Here is a 26,968-nt window from a genome sequence, read left to right on the forward strand (position 1 = left end):
ATGCAATAAATAAATGTACATAATATGTCGGCCGTTGTATTAAATTATATTTGTGTACAAATTCAATGTCTTTTTTTTCCTACCAATTCTAGTAGTCTCGAGGGGTTAATCTAGATTTGCCGAACTAGTAGGTGAGCTCACGGGACTCAAACCTGACGACGTTGCTAACACGAACCCTAGCAAGAGCAGTGCTTCGCAAAATCTACCACCGGGTCGGAAAAGCGACCCACTGTGAAGGTCCAGCGAAAAACTCAGTGGGCTGTGTCTGTGGGTTAATTTACTCGCCGAGCCCTTCGTCGCATGCGACGGGTTTGGCGAGAACGATGACCGGTGCTTGAGGTACCTAAAGGCACCGTTAGTGGATCGGAAGGATCCGAGATGACGTGTTTTGGGCGACGTCGACTGTTTACCATTTGGTCAACGGGATCGGCTATGTAGTACCCGGCGACCACAATGAGAGGATTCTCGTGTCGTGCCGCTTTATGGAATTGAATGAGTCAAACTTGATTAGTTGACTGGCTAGTCAGAGATATGATAAAGATACTGACGGTCCCTTTCCGGGATCTCTATCACACCAGCTCGATAATACCAAGGACGAAGACAGAACCGTTCTTCGTCTGAGTCAGCTTTTCTCAAAGTGGGCGATAACGCCCCCTTGTGGGCGCTGCAGGCCTAAAGGCGGGGCGGTAAGAGACCCGGAAAAAAAATGGGGGCGTTGTGTAGAGGCTTGGGAGGCGAGTTTGTAATTTAATCTAGGACTCAGGACACCGACTGAGTTCTCGCTATAATGGTTGTAAGTAGGTGAAAAAATGGGAGCGCTAAAAATTAGTTTATTCTCAAAGTAGGCAGTAGACAAAATAAGTTTGGGTACCCCTGGTCTAAGTGATAAAACCTCCTAAACCAAATATAATCGTATATTATTTATTAACACCATTGAAGATTTTGTCTGCTTGTTAAGCTAGAAGTTGCTACACAACCCTTTGCCTTATTCAAACCCTCAGACACAGCCCACTGAGTTTCTCGCCGGATCTTCTCAGTGGGTCGCTTTTCCGATCCGGTGGTAGATTCTGCGAAGCACGGCTCTTGCTAGGGTTCGTGTTAGCAACGACGTCAGGTTTGAGCCCCGTGTGCTCACGTACTAGTTAAGGTTACGCTGAAATAGCCTCTCAAGGCTCTCAGCTAGGTCATTCATTCATACTTTCCTATTACCCTCTGCTGGGGTGTAGGGCTCGAATAAAATTTTTCCATTTACATCAGTCTTGGGCAGTCTGTTCTAGCTCCTCCCACGTCATGCCCAAGACCCCTAACTCCTGCTCCACCGAGCGACGCCAAGTTGTTCTGGGGTGGCCTATCTTCCTTTTGCCAGACGCTTTCCAGATTAGTGCTCTCTTTGATAGGTGGGTATCGGGCTTTCTCAAAATGTGATCAATCCAATACCACTTCCGCGTAAGGATCTCCTTCTCCATTGGTGTCTGCTCAGCTAGGTAGGAAATAAAAAGCCTTTTTCAATTTTACGTACGTGTGTGTATTCGATACCAGACAATAACGGCCAAACGAAAACACTTCCAAGAAGAATAACGCAACATCTGCAATATACACGAGGGAGGGGCCGAAATTTTTAATTTTCCGAATCACACGTCTCGACTCACAAGCGTTACGTACAGAGCGCTGAGGTGTTCTGGGGTTTTTTTTAATGAAAAATGCACACGTCTAACTCTTTGTTTTCGAATCGGTCGCACGTACAACGGGGTGCGTTTTGAATTTTAAAATGCATTTCTTGAAATGCATCTCTAGAATAGAATCATTGTTTTTCTATTTTTGTTCTTGAGTTTTATTACTGGTGGTAGAACGTCTTGTGAGTATTACTGGTGGTAAGATCTCTCGTGAGTTCGCACGGGCAGGTACCACCACCCTGCCTATTTCTGCCGTGAAGCAGTAGTGCGTTTCGGTTTGAAGGGGTGGGGTAGCCGGTTTTTTTTTGGCTTGGTGTCAAGTGGTTACTAGAGCCCATAGACATTTACAACGTAAATACCACCACCTACCTTGAGATATAAGTTCTAAAGTCTCAGTATAGTTACAACGGCTGCGCCACCCTTCAAACCGAAACGCATTACTGCTTCGCGGCAGAAATAGGCGGGGTGGTGGTACATAGCTGTGTGGACTCACAAGAGGTCCTACCATTAACTATAACCTACCACTAACAATAACTATACTGGGACCTTAGAACTCACATCTCAAGGTGGATGGCGGTATTTACGTTGTAGATGTCCATGGGCTCCAGTAACCACTTAACACCAGGTGGGCCGTGAGCTCGTCCACCCATTCAAGCAATAAAAAAAAATTAAAATGTTATTTGTAAAAATAAAATGTTGTTTAAACACTGATTCACCAATCTATTGATAGACAAAAATCCTTAGGTTACAAACTAAAGATACAATAAATTTCATAAAAACAAAATATCGTTATCACCACGATTGCGATTAACGTTGCTATCTGTATCGAGCCGCCATCGTACAAACAATGACAATAGACTAGCATGGCATCGCGTATTTGCTTATAACAAAAAAGTATTACTTGAAACATTAGTTTATCATTACTAACTGACCCGGCAAACATTGTTTTGCCATATATAAGATTTCTAGGGAATTTCTAGTGTAGAAAAAAAAACTAACTTATTGTAAGTGTGTAAGGATGTGGTAAATGAGTGAAAGAGGTGTGCAGTGCTGTGAACGATGAGGGAATGTATAATAAAAATAACAAAACCTCATTCAACCACATAATACCTCATTATAACAAAAAAAAATGTCCGAATAAAAAAATATGTTAGGGGTGGACAACCCTAATCACTTAGGGGTATGAAAAATAGATAGTAGCCGATTCTCAGACTTACTGAATATGCATAAAAAATTTCATGAGAATCGGTCAAGCGGTTTCGGAGGAGTATGGGAACGAACATTGTGACACGAGAATTTTATATATTAGATTAAACCCAAAATCATCATTATTTGTATATGATTCCTTAATGTACCTCAGAAGACAGTTTAAGACCAAAAATAACGCCTGCCGAACAAAAACGTTAATTATTCAATAGTTGCTGATAGATATTCAATAGTCAATTAGTGATCGCGAAATTGACAAGACATGTAGAAAATTGAACAATTGACACATACACTTTAGGGTCCTAAGGGATTACTTTTTAGGATTTCGCTGTGGGAAGCGGCCACAAAACAATTAACATAGGTACGTTCATACGTGCTTTTGACTGAAATTAATATGGCACTAATCAAATTTAATAACCACTTTTTTTCCTACCTATGCTTTGTGTGATAGCTTTGAGAGGTTATTTATTATTATAACATGAGCTCACGGGGCTCAAACAGGAAGTGTTGCTTACACTGACCCTAGCAAGAGCAGTGCTTCGCAGAATCTACCAACGGATCGGAAACGCGACCCACTGAGAAGATCCGGCGAGAAACTCAGTGGGCTCTGTCTATCTGTGGGTTAATTCGCTCGCCGAGCCCTTCGTCGCAAGTGACGGGTTCGACGAGGACGGTGACCGGTGCTTGAGGTACCCAAAAGCACCGTTAATAGATCGGAAGGATCCGTAATGACGCGCAATAACTACGATTGTAGCTCAAATTGAGCTGTAGTCTCACATTTGAGTACTTTTATAGCAAGCTTTGATTGGCTTCATTGTGACCATTGTAACGCCAATACTGAACTTAAATTTTCAACTACTATTTAAAAGTATCGTATCGTTTTGAAACGTAAAATGTAAAGCCAATAATTTTTTATACTTAAATTGGCCACTGTGAACCCATCGTTAAATCGTGCTAAAAAAAATTCCCTACCTATACTCTGGTAGCCTAAGAGGCTATTCCAGTTAACCGAGCTATTTATAACAATCTATTGTTAATATTCTAAACTGCAATAGGTAATTTATTCGACACGTATGTACATACGGTTAATCCGAAATACGTACTTAACGATTGACTTCCACGGTGAAGGAATAACATCGTGTATAAAAAATCAAACCCGCAAAATTATAATTTGCGCAATTACTGGTGGTAGGACCTCTTGTGAGTCCGCACAGGTAGGTACCACCGCCCTGCTTATTTCTGCCGTGAAGCAGTAATGCGTTTCGGTTTGAAGGGTGAGGCAGCCGTTGTAACTATACTGAGATCTTAGAACTTATATCTGCAAGTGGGTGGCGCATTTACGTTGTAGATGTCTATGGGCCCCAGTAACCACTTAACACCAGGTGGACTGTGAGATCGTTCACCCATCAAAGCAATACAAAAAAAAAACATAGTGATACAGACAAACAAATGGCACAACTAAACCATGACATATTTACGTTTCCAAGGCAAATCAAAGACACTTTCTAATCAATTACTTGTACAGACAAACACTAGGAACAATTATGGATCGTAATAAACTAAAACATTACGTAGAACCGTACGCGATTTTGTTTAAATAAATGATAAGTGAATATCAGTGCGATACGGACAGCCGACGACATCGACCGCGTAAATCAAAAGTGAACTCATTGAAGTAGCTCAGAAGAAAAACGACAGTTTTTTTGTGTGAAATGAAACGTGTTATGAAAAGTGAAAACAAACACAAAACTAAAAAAACAAATATGTAAGCTTCGATGAATTATAAGAAAGAATCTAAGTTAAACAGTGGCAACAAAGTGAAGTGATTTTTGTGCTTGGATTTAGATATTGTTATCATTGGACCACTATAGGCTAATATTGGACATAAATGCAGCAGATAAATAAACCTCTTGCCATATTTTGCAAGTAGTCATCGTATTTGAATTCCCGGACAACGATTTTCCCTTGGATGATAATATATTTATTACTTAGAAACTCATTAGCGAGCTAAGTTGGGCTCCGCGGTTTATACCGTGTTGAATTAGGGCGTTTAAACAATCAAACTCTCCAGGCGTGTAATGTTTTATGCATTATATAGTACAAATACAGTTGTTTCATAACAATTGGAGAGTAAAAAAATTTATTAAAATGTTAGATAAAGTAGACTTCACAGATAAAGTGGCCATCATAACAGGCGCTAGCTCTGGTATAGGAGCCGAAACCGCAATAGCATTTGCGACATATGGGACTTTTTTTTTTTTTTTTTTTTTTTTTTTTTTTTTTTTTTTTTTTTTTTTTTTTTTTTTTTTTTTTTTTTTTTTTTTTTTTTTTTTCTCAGGAGGAAATCGCCGGACTCCCACCCTCCACTGGGGATGGAGGGTGGGGCATGTCGGAGTCGAACCGACTAAAACCTCCTGTCGCTCAACAACCAACGTCCAACCCTCGCATGAGACAGAACTCATGAAAAGGCAAGGGGAGGAGAGTGAAGCGTTTAGTGCGGAGCACATCTCTCCCATCACCCTCCCCCTCGGGACGCCGGGACAGCGATCGTCGGCGCCACGACCACCAGCCCTCTCGGTCGGCAGGCTGTCCGAAGCCCGCCTAGATGGCGCCGGTTTGAATAGTTTATCCTACGAAATACCCCGCTGGGTCAGAACCAGCGTGGGTCGAGGATAGCCGGCCTTCCATCACCCGGATGCTCTTGCGTAAAACGCGTGCAGAGCAGCTTGCACGTCGTCTTCTTAGGCCCCCTTCGCCGGGCCCCAGACCGACATATGAGGGGGACCCGAAACACTTAGAGGGCCAGGGCTAGGGCGAGATCCGCCTCCCTGGCCCCCGCTCGACGGCGGCGGGCTTGTGCGTCTCTCACGCGCCCTGCCGCCTCCTTCTGCGAGATGGTGCACTCGCAGAAGTCGAGCATCGCCTTCCACGACTCGTCGTTGCCGAGCATCGATGCCACAACACTCGGCAACGACAAGTCGTTTCCTATTTTTGCGACAAGGACACGGCGCCACCCCTCCCATGCGGGGCAGGCAACGAGCGTGTGCTCCGCCGTGTCCAAGTCGCAACCACAATGGTAACACTCTGCCGTCGGCTCGGCTCCGATCCGGTGCAGGAACTCACCGAAGCAACCATGCCCAGTGAGCACCTGCGTGAGCCGGAAAGTGAGGCGTCCTCTGTCACGATTCACCCAATCCACAAGAATCGGGCGAATCGCCTCGACGGTCCTACGACCAGCCGAAGGATCGGCCAGCCGCCTGGACCATGACTCCAGCACGGACCGCCGAGATTGGGCCCTCCGCGCTCTGACCACACTGGGGCTGGGACGCGCCACGCCCCGGGCACGAAGGTTAGCCCGCCACTGATAGTCAGCGGCGAGCGCCTCCGCCTCCAGGACCCAAGGTGGCGTCCCAGCCAGTACACACGCCGCCTCAAAAGAGATGGTGCGATAACCACGGATGACCCTGACCGCGATGGTGCGTTGCGGCCGTTGCAGCAACTTCGCTACCCCCACGGCCAGGGACTGGCCCCACACGGGTGCCCCGTATAAGGCCATTGACCGCACCACCCCCGTATAGAGACGGCGCGTCACCTGGTCAGGCCCCCCGATGTTGGGAAGAAGCCGGCTTAACGCGCCGGCCACCCCCAACAAACGAGGGACCAGGTGCTGAAAGTGAGCACGGAAGGTCCAACGACTGTCCAGAGTGAGGCCGAGGTACTTTAACTGCACCCCAACCCCGATCCGGACGCCTCCAACCACGATATGGGCATCGACAGGTGGCACTCTCCGGGGCCTGTGGAACCACATGGCCTCGGATTTACTGAGCGCCACGTCGAGGCCCAATCTCCTGATTTTGCCGACGACATGCGCTACCCCAGCGGTGGCAAGACGAGCAGACTCAGCAAAGCTCCCTCCCCGGGCCACGACCAGCGTGTCGTCTGCGTAACATATTACGCTTAGGCCCGGGAGGAGGGCACCCCTCAGCACCCAGTCATACCCGATATTCCACAAAAGAGGGCCGAGTACCGACCCCTGTGGAACACCGCGCACGACCGGGAACCGATGTACGACCCCACCGTGTCCGGTACACGTGACCGATCTGTCCTCCAAGTAGGAGCCGACCAGCCGGCGAAGGTAGAGGGGCACTCCGTGTCTTTCCAGCGCCCCCCCTATCACGGACCAGGGCAGGGTGTTAAACGCATTGGCGATGTCGAGCGACACCGCCAAGGCCACCCCACCCCCACAGACGGCCTCCTCCGAGAGGGCCCGCACGCGAAGGATCGCGTCCACCGTTGAGCGGCCCTCTCGGAAGCCATACTGCTCCGCCGACAGATCGGGTCCCACCCCGATCAGATGCTGGATGATGCGGGCTGCCAGAATGCGTTCCAGCAGTTTGCCCACCTCATCCAACAACACGATGGGACGGTACCCGGCGGCAGTATCCGCCGGGCGCCCCTCCTTTCTCAACAGCACAAGTCTGCCCGTCCTCCACGATGAAGGAAACCGTCCCGACTCGAGGCAGGAGTTATAAAGCCTCAAGAGTCGGTCCCCTAGGGCACCAAGAGCCAAGGCCCAAACCCGGCCATGGATGCCGTCCGGGCCAGGTGCAGTGTCCTTTGCGCACATTTTGCGTACTGCCACACGGAGCTCCGCCCCTGTTATATGGGGCACCTCAGCAGGGGCGTCGCCGTCGTACTCCGGCGGCGCGCCCATAGCGGGAGCGACAAATCCCCCCTGCTCCTGCGGGAACAGTGCCGAGACGATGTCCCGCAGCTGCTGAGGCTGGAGACGCTCCGTGATTGGGGGGGCCCATGGGCGCATTTTATTGCGCACCATGTGATAGGGTCGCCCCCACGGATCGTCATCCAGCGTCTCCAGGAGACTCTCCATGTGTTGGTCCTTGGCTCTTCTGATGGCCAGCTGCAACGCCCTCTGTGCGACGCGAAATGCGCCGTACAGCTGGGCCTCTACCACCGCGAACGCCACCGGATCGTTGCGCCGCGGCAGGCGACGGCGGCGATGCCTCGCGCACTGGCGCCTCGCCCGAACGCACTCCACGCGGAGTTGCGCGATTTCGGGCGACCACCAGTACACTTGGCGATTGGGAGGTCGAGGGCTAATCCGGGGCATCGACACGTCACAGATGCGACGCATCGTGTCCCGGAACCACCCCGCTTCGTCCTCGACCTCAACTGGGTGTGGACGCATGGGCGCCCACGCCGCCACCGTAGAGGCTTCCATCAGGAGCTCCTTATTCAGGCGCTTCAGTGCCCACTTGGGGAATGACCGGGACGCACCACGGGGGTGGTCCCCGTAGACGTCCGCGACTGCGGAGCGGGCGGAGAGATCAAACCGAATATATCGGTGATCTGACAGTGTCTCCGCCCCCTCCAAAACTCTCCAGTCGCGGATACGACGTGCGATGGCCGGGCTTGCGAACGTAACGTCCACAATAGACTCGCCCTGCCACCGCACGCACGTCGCAACCGACCCTCTATTCAACAAATAGAGGCCGGTCACGTTCGCCCACCTCTCCAACAGCCTACCACGAGCGTCCGAGCGGGGGGAGCCCCATGCGACAGACTTCGCGTTGAGGTCCCCCGCAAGAATCACTGGACGAGGAGCGAGGCGGCGAGCAATCGCCCCGATCCCGCCCAGGAAATGCCCGAACTCGACAGTAGGCCTATTCGGAGAGAAGTACGCCCCGATCACGACGGTCCCTTCCAGCTGCACCGCGACGAACCCTTGGCCCTTGGTCACCATCGCCAAGGGGGGGACATATGGGGCTAAGCTAACATTAGTCGGAAGAAACGAAACAAGACTCTTACAAACAGCACAATTGTGCGTTGCGAGAAACCGTTTAGTCCCTCTATGGCTATCTCTAGACCTAACTGAAAATGGAAACTGCGAAAGGGTTATCGATAAAACTATCGAAATGTATGGTAAAATCGATATACTGGTCAACGGTGCCGGAAAAATTATACTATCCTCGCTTCACGACAGTTCAATGAACGCGTTCGACGAAATCATGAACATAAATTTTCGAGTACCCTACCATTTATCATTATTGGCTTTACCGCACCTGATCCAAACAAAAGGGAACATAGTGAACATAGGTTCGTCAATGTGCAAAAGATTCAAACCTGGATTATTACCGTACATCATATCGAAATCAGCATTGGAGACGTTGACCAAACACGCTGCACCGGAACTCGTGCCCGATGGAGTGAGAATCAACACGATCAGTCCAGGGTCAACAAGGACGAATAAACTGGCCAATTCCAATTCGGAGAACAAATTGAGGCAGAAGATTAACGAAGTTTGGGGACAAGAGATGCCAAATGGTCAAATATTGGAGCCAAACGAGGTTGCCAAATTGATTTGTTTGGCTGCTAGCGATGTTTTTCCTAATTTAAACGGTTCTGATTTAATGTTGGACGGTGGGGCATGTAATTCTTAATTTTTCCTCAAATAACATCTTCTGCAACATCGTTGTTTACTATGCAAGTTATGAAACAATTTTATAGTCATAGCCACAGTTTTCATTCTAGATTTTATAATATTTATATTAAAAAGACATTTAAAAACAATTTCTGTTTTTTTTTTTCGTAAAACAATTTGTGGTGCTATGTGTTATTTGATACACTAAGCTAATTTATGAGTTAATAATACGAACAATGTTTGAAAAGTTGATAGATTAAATAAAAGTACCAAAACTATTTTTAAATTACGTCTAGTTTTCATTATCCGATTAAAGTTAAATGAACTCTTAAGTGCTTGATATGTATTCATATGGAGTTCTGAGACTACACAGATTCCATTCAAGTGCTCTGCCACTTTAAATCGATTGTTCTCGAACAACTTCAACGATTAAGGTAATAAAATCGGACTCACAAAATTGAATAGCCTTACAGGCAGGCCTGTTGTTATGGCGGAGGTGTATGGAGACAGACTCGAAAATCAGACCTCGACCTCGTGTTTAAAGGTGAGCAGTATAAAGATAGCTACTTCACATTACTCACCCGTCTAAACCTTTTTTTTTTTTTTTTTTTTTTTTTTTATTGCCTTTGTAGGCAGACGGGCATACGGCCCACCTGATGGTGAGTGGTTACCGTCGCCCATGGACTTCAGCAATGCCAGGGGCAGAGCCAAGCCGCTGCCTACCGCTTAATACTCTCCACAAGCCTCGTTTGAAGAAGGACATGTCATAGCGCTCGGGAAACACCGAGGAGGGGAGCTCATTCCATAGCCGGATGGTACGTGGCAAAAAAGATCTCTGGAAACGCACTGTGGATGACCGCAGTGGCTCCAGGTAGTATGGATGAACTCTACTCCGGTGGCGGGCGGTGCGATGGTAAAAACGAGATGTTGGTATCATCTCGAACAATTCCTCAGAGCACTCCCCATGGAACATACGGTATAAAATACAGAGGGAACCGAAGTCCCTCCGCAGACCCAGAGGCTCCAACCTAACCACCCAATGAAACCATCCCTCCAATCCAACTCAATGGCGTAAGTCACTCGCGGATTTTGTTTAATATCTTCTTTTCTACTTACCCAGTAATGACTTGTAGGTTTCGACTGACAATTAGTAGGTACTCACCTGAAACAAAGAGATAAGAATATTAGCGGAAAGTCAAAGATCTGCATTAATTTAGTTAAAGCACATAAAGGCTCGTAACCTTCTTCGTAAGAAAGTAAAATATTGGTTTAACTTTGAAAAAGTTTTCATTTAAAAAATTAATGGTGTGTGTGATCAAGTCACACACGGTAAAAGTGAAACTTATAAATAAGATATAGATATACTGACTATCCCACTACACAGGAGCATACATATGGACAATGTTTAGTAGACGATAGTGGGGATGCTACGAAGAGTCGCACGAAGACGAGACCGAGAACGTCTAATGTGTTCTATCTCATTCTCTCGCCGGCTGAACCCTATACATTTATTTTTTTGTGTCTCTATAGACTTAGTTTTTCGTTTCATCGAGTTTGAAATCACAAGGTTTCTAAAGAAGTTTTACTTCAAAAAAAATCGCCAAATCTTTACAGAGAATAACGTAAAATACATTTCTCAACATGAGGGTAGCGTTTGTACTTAAGCCGGAATGATCACAAAATTAACACCTTTGAATTTCTTAGCAAAAACGTATTAATCAAAACGTGAATAGTAACAAAAAGGACGCGTAAAAAAACAACAACATACTTGGCAACCATACACACACAGTCCACACTGAACTCGGAGCATGGTGACAAAACTATGTACAACGCATTAGTTCGAATGAGAACAATAAGAGACCGCTACGGTGACCAAGCTTGTCACGGGTGACGGGACTGTTTCGTTGAATAATTCGAAAGCTTTCGGTAGCTGTGGTGTTAGCATAAAACGTAGCGATGGCGATTTTATACTTAGCCTAAGCGAGTTTTAGGAATTAATCAAGCGAATGCTAATGATCATTATCACAAATCAACACAGCGAAAACTGCCAAAAAATTTTTTGTCTGTAAAGTTACTTTACGGTCGGATAGTTTTGAATTCTATCGAGAAACTTGTTGTTCAGGGTAGGTAGGCGCTGGACTGATCAGGTGAAAGACCTTACTCAAACCCCACTCAACGAGTGTCTGCGCCGGGCCTGGGTTCGCAAACTATGGAAAACATCTGTCAAGGCTTTAGTAAGCAAGAATTCCGCATGACCACGACTGCTCTGCCAAGAGCAACCGATTATGATGAGTTTTGATAACGTCAGTAGCAGAACTATTCGAACTGCTAGCTCTGACATCACGCGAGAAGGGAGATAAATGTGTCACACAAGCTTGGATCCATCGTACCTCTCTATCGCTAGTTCCGCACTCTCGTTAGCACGCTCAGAGTCAGGCGGAACGTGACACTTTTTCGTGCGTGCAGTCGGTGTTCATCGATCGATCAAAATAGCCCGACCCCGACAAATGAAAGTCAAACCAGATAACCGCTCAACAAACGCGATCGAAACCGCTACAATCTACCAACTTGGAATGCACCCCGATCAAAAGACGAAGCATTCCGGTCCAGTTAGTTTGGCAGAGTTAAAATATCGCCCGTAAATAACAACGAGTCGTATTGACTGAACACAAAACGGAAGGGCTCTTATTGTGTGAGGCGGAAAGATTCATTTTCACGCGTCAACTTATTTTAGGCTATCTCTCCCACTCCCATTGTCCCCGGCTGAATGTAGTTTTTGCACGACTAATTGTTTCGTACGTTAATAGAACGTGTAACCAACAAATGAAGCGACAGGATGCAGAACGAATCGATTTAGTGTTGAAGTAATTGATAGTTTTAAGTAACGAGAGTTTAAATTTATGTTACGACATTTAAACGGACGCGTATTAAGAGTCGGTCGCTAAATACACACACGACTAGATATAAATTGGTTTAGTTCTAAGTTGTACTGTAAAATTAAAAGTATATATATTGGTGCCATTGTTGTGAAGAACAAACAAACATATCGTAAGATCGCTTCGTTTTTTTTTCCTATTGTATTAGACAGACATAGAGGAAGATCACAGCTCTATATATTTTTCTACATATTGTTACGCCGGTAAGAGTATCTATCGCCGAATGGTCGAACGAATATCGAAAGATCTAGTAGCATCTAGAACGCTCGTGAAGTACAACGCCATCTATTGTCAGATAGCGGAAACACACTACCGGAAATGTGTGGATTATTCTCGATAATTCTAGGGATGTGGTATCGGCTATAAAAGCGTTGCAAGGATGCAGTCACTTAGTAATCGGAACTACTCGAAGCGAAACAGCGAACGGATCACCTGAAGCGACGTGGAAGAAGTGAATTGAGAGTTTTAAAGTGTTCTGTGGAACATTTATGTATCCCGAACCCCAGCGCGTAACGATATTTCCGCTGGTGGCCTAGGAGACTATTCCAGCTACGTCAGGATTCACAACTCAACATCACAATGTTAATACAGAAAGCCAATCTTAAGACGTGCGGTATGGTTTATAATGTTAGTAAAATTTAGCCAGAAAAATGGTGTTACGCGTTTTAAATTCGAACACAAAACTGTTTCGCGTTATCTATACTAATATATAAATCTACAGTGGTTTTTACGGATGTTCCGTTATAACTACTGAATCGTGCATCCGATTGACTTGAAACTTGGTATCCATGTAGAAAATACATGTACTTAATGGATAGGCTAATATTTATATGAGTGTTGGACTCCCTACACCAGTTGCGGGGGCGTTAATGATGAGAATCTTTGTGGGGGTGAGAAATAATAATGTTATTTTTAAATGCGAAGCGGACGGATACAGCTAGTCGTGTAATAAAAATCAGACCCGCAAATTATAATAACTGGTGGTAAGACCTCTTGTAATACATAAGCGTCACGGCAAAACCTACCACTACTGCATCACATCCAACTATACAAGGGAACAGATAAACAAAACAAAATGAGACAAGTCCGCTTATAATATACAACAAAAAGAAAAAAACACAATTATTTATTTATCTACAACGGCGAAGGCTATGTTACAACATCATTTGTCTCTTTCTTTCAACACAATGCCGTGTGAAACTTCCTATGTTACACAACATTTAATCAGGCCATATGAGTGCTCATTACACCGATATTACCCACGCAAAATCGTAATCAGCTTCCGTCGCGACATCAAAGAAGGTTCTAGAAACAATGCAATGTTGCAACGTTTATGAAATTTAAACTAAATGTCCGTCACAAATCACATGCACTCGACGAGTTCGCGCCGTTAAATTAATTAAACAAAATGGCCGACGGATAATTTATCGTGACGTTTGCGACTATAAAGTTGGGAGTGAGTTGTGACGTGTACATACAGGATGTTCGAAAATCTAGATTCGTCTTAGTCTAGAAATATCCACACCGGTATTATTTATGCCGCTTACAACATAACAAGAGCACTAAATCTCACCGGATAATTTTCTCTAGCTTTAAATCCTGCTCGTAACGTAAGGTATTCATAAAATAAAGTGATTAGTCTTGACTCGTACTGCCACTCTGTATGAATGCCCTTATTTCCATAAAACTAATAAATAGGAACTCAAATTTGAAGATACCATCGCAGAGCCCGTTTCTTGCTAAGCCCAGTGTTAGCAATACTCCCGGTTTGAGCACCGTTAGCTCACGAGAAGTCAAGGAGAAGCTGAAATAGCCGGTCAAGCCTATCAGCATAGGTAGGAAAAGAAAAAAAAATTGACTATTATTAATACCCTAACCATACGAAAACCACCGCGAGGACTCTACAAGGAACAATACACTTATATGTACTAAGAAAAGAAAACGGAAAAAAAGTGCGAATAATTATAGGTCTGAACGCCTGTCCAACAATAGTTTGCCAAGCCAAAATATCAATTCGCACATAGTAAAATGAACGATGAAAGGTTATCTTCTAGCGCACACTGTACTTAAATAATTTTATTGACTGTTTTTATCGAGATGACGACATTAATAGTCGAAAGTGACATTTAGCTTTTCTATAGCTCAGCTCAATTCATTTAGCTGTTGTCATCAACATACATTCAGAGTAATACATACAACAAAATGTAAGTAGAATATGCGAGGTTCAAAAGTTGAGTACCACTGTCCTGCCCATTTCTTCCACGAAACAGTCTCATTCTTTTCGGTTCGAAGCAGAGCACAGCCGTTATATTCGACCTCATGACTCACATAAACGGGTTGCGTTGTGAGACCCATGTCCAGCTAATTTTGGTTACCAAAACGAAACACATGTGTATAGTTATGTCAATGCGATTGAGGCTTCAACCTCATACGTCGAGGAGGGCTCCGGTAATGGATTCAATTTAGGTTATTGTAAAGTTGGCGAACTGAATCGTCAACATTTCACATTTCATGAAAAAATTTCAAAATATTATATCTTTCTGCGTAAAATTTTTATATTCAACCTATATAATTATACTCGTATAAAAATGAATTGCTGTTCGTTAGTCTCGCTTAAACTCGAGAACGGCTGGACCGATTTGGCTAATTTTGGTCTTGAATTATTTGTGGAAGTCCAGAGAAGGTTTAAAAGGTAGATAAATATGATTATGCTCGGAATTAAATAAAAATAACAATTTTGTTTTTCCTTTGATGTGATGTCCCCCGTCGGACGGATGGATTCCTTTCGTTTCTTTTAAGTTTATTTTATACAAAAGTTTAGGTCTTTTATTTATCGATTGAGGCACTACAAAGTCTGCCGGGTCAGCTGGTATTCAATAATTATTCCTATCCAAAATTGTTCGTGAAACCAACTTTCCTTGGAAGAGATGTATTTTTAAAACTGTATAGGTCAACTTAATACAATTCTGTTTCATTTTGTATAACAAAAACAAATATTGAGAAATCTAAAATCATACTTGTTCCGTAAGTTGAAAATGCGCGGGTAGAGACAGAAAATTTCCGGCCCACAAACGTTACTCTCGCGTCGGCGTTCGAACCGATCGAACGTGTTTCAGGAAATTAAATTTATTTCGAAACGACGATAATAGATCGCTCCGATAAGGACTTTTAATGTGTTCGATTTTAAATCGTAAGGTTGTAGGTTCATTTTTCTTTTATGGCCGCATAAAGGACGATGAGGTCACAGTGTGAAAATTTAGGGCGATTTACACCATCTATATATTAAATACGTGAAACAAAAACTTTGTATCCCTCTTTATGAAAATTGCGCGGACAGAGGTCAATGAAATTTTCCACACTTATAGAGAATATAGAGTAGGAGTGCACAATGCTAATATGTTTTTTAAATAATGCATAAAAGATACTTTAGATTATTTTTATCAATAAAGAAAACATTACACACACTACCATGTATTTGACACACACACATATACTCTTTGTTTATTGTCAAACTTTTGTTATTGCTTAAAGTCCGTAGTCAAATTGAGAATAGGTTAGTATTGTTTATCTTTAATATTACGAGTTTTTGTCTATAGTATAGTCTTGGCGAAATCTGTAACAATAGGACCATAATAATGTTGAAACTTATAATTTCAATTTTTTATAGTCGAATTTCGACTACTGCGGGACCACTAGTTATTATAAATACGAAAATAGCTCTGTCTATTGTGTGGATTCACGAGACCCGTGAATCGATTTTGAAGAAATTCGCTACGGAAATGGTTTGCAGCCTGCAAAAGAATTTAAGTTAATTATCATTACGCTGCTCAGCACGAGACTTCACCCCCGCTAGCATTATATTTTATAGTAAAATTAATTCAGGCGAACATTATTATATAGGAACATTATTATATATATAGGAAGGAAGGTACGTACGGACAGTTTTTACGTTAATAATTTTTATTTTTTGTAAAAAGAAAGACAAATCTTGCGACCCGCCTCGCGTTGACTAAATGTGACCAAAACCACATCGCACAAGACATTGCCAATCAGAAATGGCGTTGGATAGGACACGCTCTACGGCGCAGCGGAGCCAACGCAGCATCAAACGCGTTTGAGTGCAACCGCTTGGCAGGAGTAGACCTGGTCGCCATATACATACTTGGCGACGCACAATGGAGAGTGAGATGAGGACTGCCAACGTGACCTTGAGTAATGTCAAGGAGCAAGCGCAAGACAGGGTCAAGTGGAGACAACTTGTGAGGGCCCTATGTACCAGCGGGGTACCTTAGGACTACAACAACAACAACATTCATAGTAAAAGGTTATCATCAGAGCCTATAGACGTTCCACAGGAATTCCGTCGGCCATCTTGAGCGATTGATCTCCCATGGAATGAGGAAATTTCGCGGCAGAAACAGAACTACCGTACCCGGCGGAACTATACGTATTCTTAGGCATATATTTGAAATTATAAATTTATTTTTATCACTATTACCGCATCCAGGCAACCCCCGACCATGAGCCAACGTTAAAATATAAAAACGATCCCTCGCTGCGCTTTTGCCTTTTTTGTTTTGTGCGTGGCGTTCGTGCGTGCGGTTCTTGTTGAAACATATTGAGAGTTGTTGTGTAATTATAACAGTTATCGATAGTAGTAGATTGAAATCATTTTGTTAGAAGTTTTGATTAATTCAGTGAAATATAATTGAATATGCAATTTCGAAAAGGGCACTTGTCGCATATTTTGTCAAATACGTTTTTTCATATACATGAAGTTTTGAGACTTACCTACACCCATTTTATAATAATTCCAGTAATTTTCAATTGCCAATTAACACTAAAATATATCACAACTGTTAATATTTTAGATTTTACACTGCTTTAGAAAATAAGCAGTTTTTTTTTCATTTCCTGAACATTTTACATTTTCAGAGATGTGCCCTTTTCGAAATTGCATATTCAATTATTATTAGGCCAGTTTAGTGTAATTTCTTTCCTTTTTATTTTTTTACTACCCACCTCACTTCTGGTCGATAATATCACATTATTAACAATCCAAACTTTATATATATAAAAAAAAATATATCATTAAAAACAATCCCCCCAATCAGATAGCGCTTACGTTAAAACAAAAGCGTAAATCGTTTGAAAATCGTTTTAAATATCCTACCTACTCGTTTGAAATATCCTTTCATATCCTTAATCCAGTTTTAATTACCCTAACATTTGTACTCCGTACCTAAACTCGGCTGTCTGCCATGATTTGCGACTGTCATTTACGTTGCCCTAATACATTTTTAATTTGTAGGGTAGTTAAAGAGTTTATAGAATATTTTTTTTGGGTGGGTAGTTATAGATAATTAATTTGTTAAGTGAGTTTATTAATTAATATATTCTTTTGAGTACTGTTTAAACTATTATTATATATGTATGTATAATATGTATTTTTGTGTATGTATCTGTAACTAAATATAAATTTCATTGTACCTACTATTATTTACTCGGCACTAGCTTTGGTTGACTGGTAAGTCCGCCAACGTAAATTTTACTTGAAAGGTAATAAATAAATCAATAAATAATTCCGTTCGTTACCAGTGCGGTAATATTTATACTGAGTTATTGTACATACGTGTGCAAGTATGAATTTTCGAACATAACCGTTACATGCAGATGAGTTTAGTTTCCGACATTTTCAGATCAGAGCAGCTGAATTTGAAAGTTCCACTAGAAACGCTCCAAAAGACCGACAATAGTATTTCACATGTCAGTAAGACGATAGTCTGTTCGGAGTATTTCGCGACATTATTATAATATGAAATAGAGGCCCAAAAATGTTATTATTTCTTTCTTTATTTGAAAATCTAATTTTTAGTGTAATTGTTTATCTATATATATAAAAATGAATTGCTGTTCGTTAGTCTCGCTAAAACTCGAGAACGGCTGGACCGATTTGGCTAATTTTGGTCTTGAATTACATGTGGAAGTGTTTAAAAGGTAGATAAATATGAATATGCTCGGAATTGGATTTTGGAAGTCGTCGTGGCCTAAAGGATAAGACGTCCGGTGCATTCGTATGAAGCGATGCACCGGTGTTCGAATCCCGCAGGCGGGTACCAATTTTTTCTAATGAAATACGTACTCGACAAATGTTCACGATTGACTTACACGGTGAAGGAACAACATCGTGTAATAAAAATGAAACCCGCAAAATTATAATTTGCGTAATTACTGGTGGTAGGACCTCTTGGGAGTCCACACGGGTAGGTACCACCATCCCGCCTATTTCCGCCGTGAAGCAGTAATGCGTTTCGGTTCGAAGGGTGGGGTAGCCGTTGTAACTATACTGAGACCTTAGAACTTATATCTCGAGGTGGGTGGCACATTTACGTTGTGGATGTCTATGGGCTCCAGTAACCACTTAACATCAGGTGGGCTGTGAGCTCGTCCACCCATCTAAGCAATAAAAAAAAAAAAGAATTAAATAAAAATAACAATTTTGTTTTTCCTTTGATGTGTCCCCCGTCGGACGGATTCCTTTTGTTTGTTTTAAATTTAAATTATACAAAAGTTTAAGTATTTTATTTATCGATTGAGGCACTACGAAGTTTGCCGGGTCAGCTAGTTTTCAATAAAATTCAAATCGTAGAACGAAAAACGGATGAAGTAAAAGGAGAACGCTAAAAGAGGAAGGGTGACGTTAGAGGGGCGGGCGGTCGTAAAACTCATTGCAAATCTCTATGCAGCACGATAAGAGGATATGCTGCGTTGATCTCATATTATGTGGGACGAGGGCAAGAAAACAAAATATTCTGTGGCATTTATTTTGTAGTATAAAGTCGCCGCAACGTCACTGTTTAGTCAACTAAAAATAGTTAACTTTAACTAGTTAATTAATCTTACGCATGTCAACTATTGTTTAAGACGGTATTCAAGAGAATTTATGACTAAGCTACCCCCACTTTCTACTATGAATACGTATGACTATGGTTGCACAAAGCACTCCAGTTCGAGCAGCCGAGCGGAGCGGAGCTCTCTGTTGATATCGCTGTACACTTGAAATGTAATAAACGGAATTCATTGGAAAAGTGCGTCTTAATTACTGTCACTTTAGAAGGCAATGATAATGATGACGTCATCATTTTAAAAACATCATAGAACCGGCTTGCTCCAACATATACTATCCAATTTCATGACACTTATTTTCCAAAACACTTAAAACATCAAAATCTTTAACTACTTTTACGACTTTATGTTACGTTTGATTTAGTATTATTTTCAAATATCTTACAGACCACGGACAAGAGTCATGACAGGACCACAATAAAAAGCGCGAAATTAAATTGTAAATCTACTTTTAATTATACTAGTGGTCCCGCAGTAGTCGAAATTCGACTATAATTAATTGGAATTGTAAGTTTGTACACTATTATGATTGTATTTTATACTTCTATAATCACAAATTTCGCCAAGACTACACTATAAAAAATATTAACAAAGGCAAACAATATTTAGGTAATCTATTCTCAATTTGACAACAGACGCCAAGAACAAAAGTTTGACAATAAATAGTATGCATGCGTGTGTGCGTCAAATACATGGTATGTAGTGTGCGTAATGTTTTCTTTTTTGATTTAATGTATCTTTTATGCATTATTTTAAAATAATATTAGTATTGTGCACTTCTTCTCTATATTCTCTATAAGTGTGGAAAATTTCATACTCCTCCATCCGCGCAATTTTCGTAAAAAGGGATACACTGTTTTTGCTTCACGTATTAATATATAGATCTACGACTTGTGACAGTCGACATAAACACTAAGTAGCAATAAACTAATTAATACCTTAAATTTTTCTTCGCATCAACCGAACAGATTAATCTCGGTACAAAACTAACGTTTGAATAACAAAAAAACTTTTTAACAAATAATCACAACGTGTACCTCATTAATGGCTACATTTTTTGTTTTAATCCAAAGACAAATTGCTTACACAAAAATCCGTGACAAAACTGTGATTAATCGCGAGTCTGAAAAGAAAAAAATCTAACATCTTTTTTTTTTAACATTCTAAACAAACCATAATTCCTGGTTTGTGTAATGATATTTAATTTTTTTACTAGTGTGAGTACCTCGGACCAACAAACTATTATACAATCTGATTCTCGTACAAAAGATCGAATATTTATAGTTTTCTTTAACATTTTCACTGGCTATTCAAACATATTACACAGCTTTGATTTTACTATATCATGTCGCTTTCTCATAGTGGAAGTCGATGTTTTTGGAACAAATATCCTTATGGGACGATGCGGAGGGGTACCCTAACCGGGAAAAAACGTCCGTAACGTAAGATTTTTATTAGTGTACGACTTCACTTTGTAAAAACGTACAAAAAATAACATTTTTTTATCATTCACTGAACACGATCTCAGAGCATTCGTTTGCGCAATACACTAACTCTTATGCAAGCAACCGTGAATGAAGTGTACCACAATAAGTTTGCACGTTACCGAATGACCGTGGGTTGTTGCGAAACCTCCAGTTTTATTTTCTTTATACCTCGAATAGAACTTAAAATTAATATTTTTATAATAAGGAACTTCGTTCCTATCCGGTGTCCCACGACACCACACATCCGAATGTTTATAGTTTTCTTTAACACATTCACTACCTATTCAAACATATTACACAGCTTCTATTTTACTATATCATGTTGCTTTCTCATGGTGGAAGTCGTTCGTGAAAACATGGTAGATCAGTTTGGTGCTTAAATGTATTTAGGAATGACCATTTGCATCACTCCGATTCGCTGGGCATTTAAAATTAACATTATTATTTCTCACCCCCGCAAAGATTCTCATCATTAACGCCCCCGCAACTGGTGTAGGGAGTCCATGTATTTTCTACATGGATACCAAGTTTCAAGTCAATCGGATGCACGGTTCAGTAGTTATAACGGAACATCCGTAAAAACTATTGTAGATTTATTATATATTAGTATAGATAGATATGGAGCATGACTGAGTGAGAGTGATAGGAGATGTTGGGTTAGAAGGTAACAGAGACGACAAATGAATGTTTGACAGATGGTTTTCTTTTGAGCGAGAGGAGGACTCAGGGTAGTTAATTACCCGACGGCAAACAGACTTATTGTAACTAGGAAGACGGAGCACGTATAAAATTTCTTTAATTTTCTATAAGACCAAGAAGACCAGAAGATGGAATAAAAATTAGATTTTTGTGAAGCAATCGTCCTCTTTTACTGGCCCAAATCGAATAGAAGATCCCACATTTATATAACATATTGTACTATCATTAGTATAGAGTCTGGTAATTCTGCCAATACCGGTACCAAAACCAGATGAGAAAGGGAAGGGTTGAGTTGGAGTTTGATCTTTCCACCAAAAAAACAGTCAACGCCGAATGTCAGGCAGCGCTTAATTAGCAGGACCCAAAATAAGGCTTTAGCGGACTCGAAAAACTAAATCCCTTCTAAAGGGACTACCGTGGAAGGATGCGGGACCCCACCATGTGTATTTACCAAGAAAACCTCATGAGGCCACGACCCTCAGCATTGAGACTTATCTACGCAAAGATGATCCAAGAACACAGCTTTTCAAATTGTAAAATTGGTTCTAATGTATTTTGAATATAAATATTACCTTTAGCTTGGCTACCTTTAGCTTGGTGTTTCTTTATGCATACTCCTCTACTTTCGTAGGCAAAAAACTACTCAAAACATCGAGTCAATCAACAATTTTAAAAACATAATAACATACCGCACGCACACTAACGCAAAAATCATCTCTTCTCTTCTTCACTATTACACTAATTCTAAGTAATAAATTACACAGGCTATTAGCAGACTTGCGTATGTAAATATTCTTAAAAGTTTACTCATTCGAAGCTCCTGACAATCCAAACTAGAACCTTCATTGCTCACATTAAAGTACTAATAGAGAGACCAACTGTAACTAGCTAATGCTTATGGCCACGTGCCAAAACAGCTGACGGGTCCGTCGATTGCGGCGTGTATTCATTAAAAAAGATACCTTATTACTTATCCGATAAAGCTGTATATCGTTCGATGTTCGCACCTCCATTGGATATATTTGATTTTAATAGACCGCCATACTATTGAAGCGATTTTTGAAATTCTAAATTACAAAGATATTAATTTATGCCGTGAGCTTTTTTTTATATTAGGCAGTGTTTTTCGTCCGAGTGTGAATGATGTATTTGTACGTAATATATTAAATGGACATAATGCGAACATTAATCGGTGTTGGTGAGTTGGAACAATGGTAGGGAATTTGGGTTAGTGTGTGTGTTTGTGTGCGTGTTTTTTCTTCGTCGGCTCGTTGTGGATAATCTGATCGAATGACGCTTATTCCTACCCCATTTTTTCCTAATTATTAGCTAGTAACCTAGGGGGCTATTTCAACGATTTTTTGCTTGCTTAGGTGGGTGGACGAGCTCATGGCCCACCTGGTGTTAAGTGGTTACCGGAGCCCATAGACATTTTACTGGTGGTAGGACGTATTTTGAGTCCATACGGCACCACCACCCTGCCTATTTCTGCCGTGAATCAGAAATGCGTTTCGGTTTGAAGGGTGGGGCAGCCGTTGTAACTATACTGAAACCTTACAACTCATATCTCGAGGTGGATGGCGGCATTTACGTCGTAGATGTCTATAAGCTCCAGTAACCACTTAACACCAGGTGGACTGTGGGCTCGTCCCCCTATCAAAGTTTTTTTTTGAAATCTACAACGTAAATGCGAACCCTGTCTTGAGATATGAGTTCTATAGTATTAGTAAACGATTCCAGCCCCCAAACTCGACACATAACAACTATGCGTCACTATCGTACGAAGCTATGTACTGAAAAATCTCACTCACAGCAGAACGGGCAGCAGATTTCTATGAGTGTCAATGATGTACATTGATTTCATTCACATTCATTGCTTATAAAGACGAGGACCCGTCCGGGAGTAGCTAGAATAGCCCCTAGGCTACCAGCGAATGGGTAGGGGGGAAAAAAACAGGGGAACAAGTCAACCTAGCTATCAGAAACATCACATGATTTAAATAAGAACAGAAACTATCTATATATATAAAAATGAATTCCTGTTCGTTAGTCCCGCTGAAACTCGAGAACAGCTGGACCGATTCGGCTAATTTTGGTGTTGAATTAGTATTTGTAAAAGTCCAGAGAAGGTTTAAAAGGTAGATTTAAATATGAAAATGCTCGGAATTAAATAAAAATAACAATTTTGTTTTTCCTTTGATGTGTCCCCCGTCGGACGGATTCCCTTTTGTTTGTTTTAAGTTTATTTTATACAAAAGTTTAGGTCTTTTGTTTATCGATTGAGGCACTACAAAGTCTGCCGGGTCAGCTAGTCTATATATATATATTTAATGAAAAATGTTTTTATTAACAACAAAAACTCAAACATTTCTCTGTCTTTCAAACATCTCTGTATTCACGATAATAATGTGTACAGTTAAAACGATCTGATTGTGTACATAAATAAATGTCGAAACGTCAATCGCGGCTGTCTGTGCGTCGCCGATCGAACATAACCGGAAGTCGAAAATACAAAAGGTTGAATGAACTCTACTGTGTATTTGTTATACAGGATGTTCAATTTTCAAACGAAAATGTTTTTTTATTTTATTTATTAGATTTATTTATATTTCGAAGGCAAACGAAGATCAGTCCACAGTGGATAGTCGCAGTAGCTTATGATAATCAGTAACACAAGTACTACCAGTGAAGACATTCTTCAAAGCCCATGGATGGGGGGGGTGATACCATACAAACGCAAGGTAAGAAGCTTATTAAAGCACTATATGTTAGTCGCCATTCCCTACCGGTCATCGTCCTTGTTGAACCCGTCGCTTGCGACGAAGGGCTCGGCGAGTAAAGTAACCCACAGACACAGCCCACTGAGTTTCTCGCCGGATCTTCTCAGTGGGTCGCGTTACCGATCCGGTGGTAGAATCTGCTGAGCACGGCTCTTGCTAGGGCTAGTGTTAGCAACAACGTCAAGTTTGAGCCCCGCGAGCTCATCTGCTAGCCCGGTGACGCTGATATGGTCTCTCTAGACCATCAGCTTAGGTAGAAAAAAAAAAAACATTCTTTTCGAACAGGTCACATGCGACGAAGAGTTCGACGTGCAACTTAACCCACAGACCCAAGCCATTGAGTTTCTCGCCGGGTTTTCGCAGTGGGTCGCGTTTCCGATCCAGTGGTAAATCCACACAGCACTAACCCTTGTTAGAGCACCTCCTCTCAAGCTGAGCTACGTAAGCTCGCCCGTCGAGTGAAACCAGAATAGCCCCTCAAGGTTACTGGTAATTAGTTAGGAAAAAAAAACTAAACGTTACTGGTTCTAATAAGTGGATAAACGACAATATTTAATAGACAAAGCTAAAACAGTTAACTACATTTTTTGCACTATATTTGTCGACTGATTTTCATTAAACTTAACTTTAGTGTAGCTATGTAATTAGCTTTTATGAGTAAGTTATTTTATGGTTATCAACCAAAAAAATCGAAAATTGATTTTTCTTTTACGGAAAAAACGTACAAAAAAAAACAAAAGTATAAAGAAAGTGCATCTCAATCTTGAGGTGTTGGTGATTATTGAATTGGTTAATATTTCGACCTAATATATCCTAGTATACTATATACCACAGCCGAAATCTTCGTTCATCTCACAATCTTCTTCTTCGCTGTCCTCCACATAGTTCTGACTTTTTACATTCTTCATTCACAATTCAGTCTATTATTCTATGGAATGCGCTCCCACTCAAATTAAGGTCGGCCACTACACGTGAAGCGTTTAAGACGAAGGTTCGAGAACTGTTTCTCAGAGAGTTAGCAGAGTCATCTAATTGATAATATTTGTTTATATATGTTTTTATATGTATATATTTATATATATCTATATATTTATGTATATGTATTTATTTAAGTACTATGTATTATGTATGTTATATATACACATAATATATGTTTAAGTAATATCCCCTTCACACTACACCTACCAAGCTTCATCTCTGCACTCCCCTAAGGTAGACTGTTAGAGAATGCCTATGGCATTAAGTCCGCCTTTATACTTTCTAGTATAAGAAGTTATAAATAAATAAATAAATAAATAAACTAAATCGCAATTGTGTTGACAGTCTCGTGTAATAATAATAAAAAATAATACTTATTTAAGCCTCTTAAAATACAAACACATACAATAATTTAAAACAATAGTTCAATAGTATACCTACATGGCTTTTTAATAAGGTACACAATAACAATATTCCCTGACTTTGTGACGTCACTTCAACTAATTACCTTGTATTGAAAGCTCATGAAATTTAAAATAAAGCTGAGTCAAGAAGTCGCTCCCTCGAAGAAGCTATAAATAAATAAAAATATTGCATTAGACTAGTAGTGGTGGTATTTATAGCCGTTTGAGAGCAGAGTGCTTACGTAGAGGAAGGAAGATCGAAGGAATGCATTTGATGTGCGCAACCACAAATATGTTTTTCGTTTTCAAATGTGTTTATTATTATTTTATTTTCGCTTAGATGCAGCCCACCTGGCGTTAAGTGGTTACTGGAGCCCATAGACATCTATAACGTAAATGCGCCACCTCAACAGATTGAATTGGTAACGCCGGTTTTAATTCATTTTACAGTCTTAAAGTACTTTTGTTGTTCATACTTATTGTGGGTGGGAGAAGTTGCTTACATCTGCCCTAGCAAGAGCAGTGCTGCGCTGAATCTACTATCGAATCGGAATCGCGACCCACCGAGAAGATTCTTCAAGAAACCCAGTAGATCAATATCTTTAAAATTATTTACGTAGAATTCGATAAGTTACATCGGAAAGAAGCATATTATCATACGCACGTAAACTTACTCACGACCGACTCAAAAAATTTTTTTTAATTTTTTATTTCTTAGATGAGTGGACGATCTCACAGCCCACCTGGTGTTAAGTGGTTACTGGAGCCCATAGACATCTACAACGTAAATGCGCCACCCACCTTGAGATATAAGTTCTAAGGTCTCAATTATAGTTACAACGGCTGCCCCACCCTTCAAGCCGAAACGCATTACTGCTTCATGGCAGAAATAGGCAGGGCGGTGGTACCTACCCGTGCGGACTCACAAGAGGTCCTACCACCAGTAATTACGCAAATTATAATTTTGCGGGTTTCATTTTTATTACACGATGTTATTCCTTCACCGTGGAAATCAATCGTGAACAATTGTTGGGCACGTATTTCATTAGAAAAATTGGTACCCGCTTGCGGGATTCGAACACCGGTGCATCGCTCAACACGAATGCACCGGACGTCTTATCCGTTAGGCCACGACGACTTCAAATTAACGTATAGATCATTATAATGAGAATAATTCGCTGGGAAGAAGATGCTGATAAATTCTTCTTCTCAGGCGTACACTCCTGGCGGAGTGGTCGTGGTTACGTATGTCTTAATGCTTGGTTGCGGCTTTTGAGAGACTTCTCCATCTCTCTCTATTTGTGGCGGTACGTGTATGTGGGCGCAAACGCCACTATTGGCAATAAATAACATAATAAATATATAGTTTAGTTTATTTACTTATTGTTAGCAAGATGAGACTGTTATTCTGCCATGTTTAATATTTAGCGGACACGGTTTTGATGTGGGAGTGTTCA

The 26,968-nt window shown here is 41.4% G+C and overlaps 2 protein-coding genes across 3 annotated transcripts in view; one reads left to right on the top strand and one right to left on the bottom strand.

Annotated features, from left to right (window-relative positions):
* Positions 1 to 26,968, bottom strand: part of LOC101738381 (heterogeneous nuclear ribonucleoprotein L) — a 413,691-nt gene that overhangs the window by 163,009 nt on the left and 223,714 nt on the right. The gene's annotated exons all lie outside the window — the stretch shown is intronic.
* LOC119630826 (uncharacterized oxidoreductase SSP0419) lies at positions 1,133 to 9,470 on the top strand. The gene is made up of 2 exons (XM_062675626.1): positions 1,133 to 5,119; positions 8,659 to 9,470. The coding sequence occupies exons 1-2, from the start codon at positions 4,965 to 4,967 to the stop codon at positions 9,338 to 9,340; spliced, it is 837 nt and encodes a 278-aa protein (XP_062531610.1). The 5' UTR covers positions 1,133 to 4,964; the 3' UTR covers positions 9,341 to 9,470.

The sequence above is a fragment of the Bombyx mori genome, chromosome 24 (genome assembly GCF_030269925.1).
Source record: "Bombyx mori chromosome 24, ASM3026992v2".
NCBI classification, from domain to species: Eukaryota; Metazoa; Arthropoda; class Insecta; order Lepidoptera; family Bombycidae; genus Bombyx; species Bombyx mori.

Bases quoted from the DNA above. Each gene is read 5' to 3' on its own strand.
- LOC119630826 (XM_062675626.1), top strand. From the start codon at position 4,965: ATGCATTATATAGTACAAATACAGTTGTTTCATAACAATTGGAGAGTA. The intron at 5,120-8,658 runs ATATGGGACTTT...CAAGGGGGGGAC, and splicing joins ACCGCAATAGCATTTGCGAC to ATATGGGGCTAAGCTAACAT.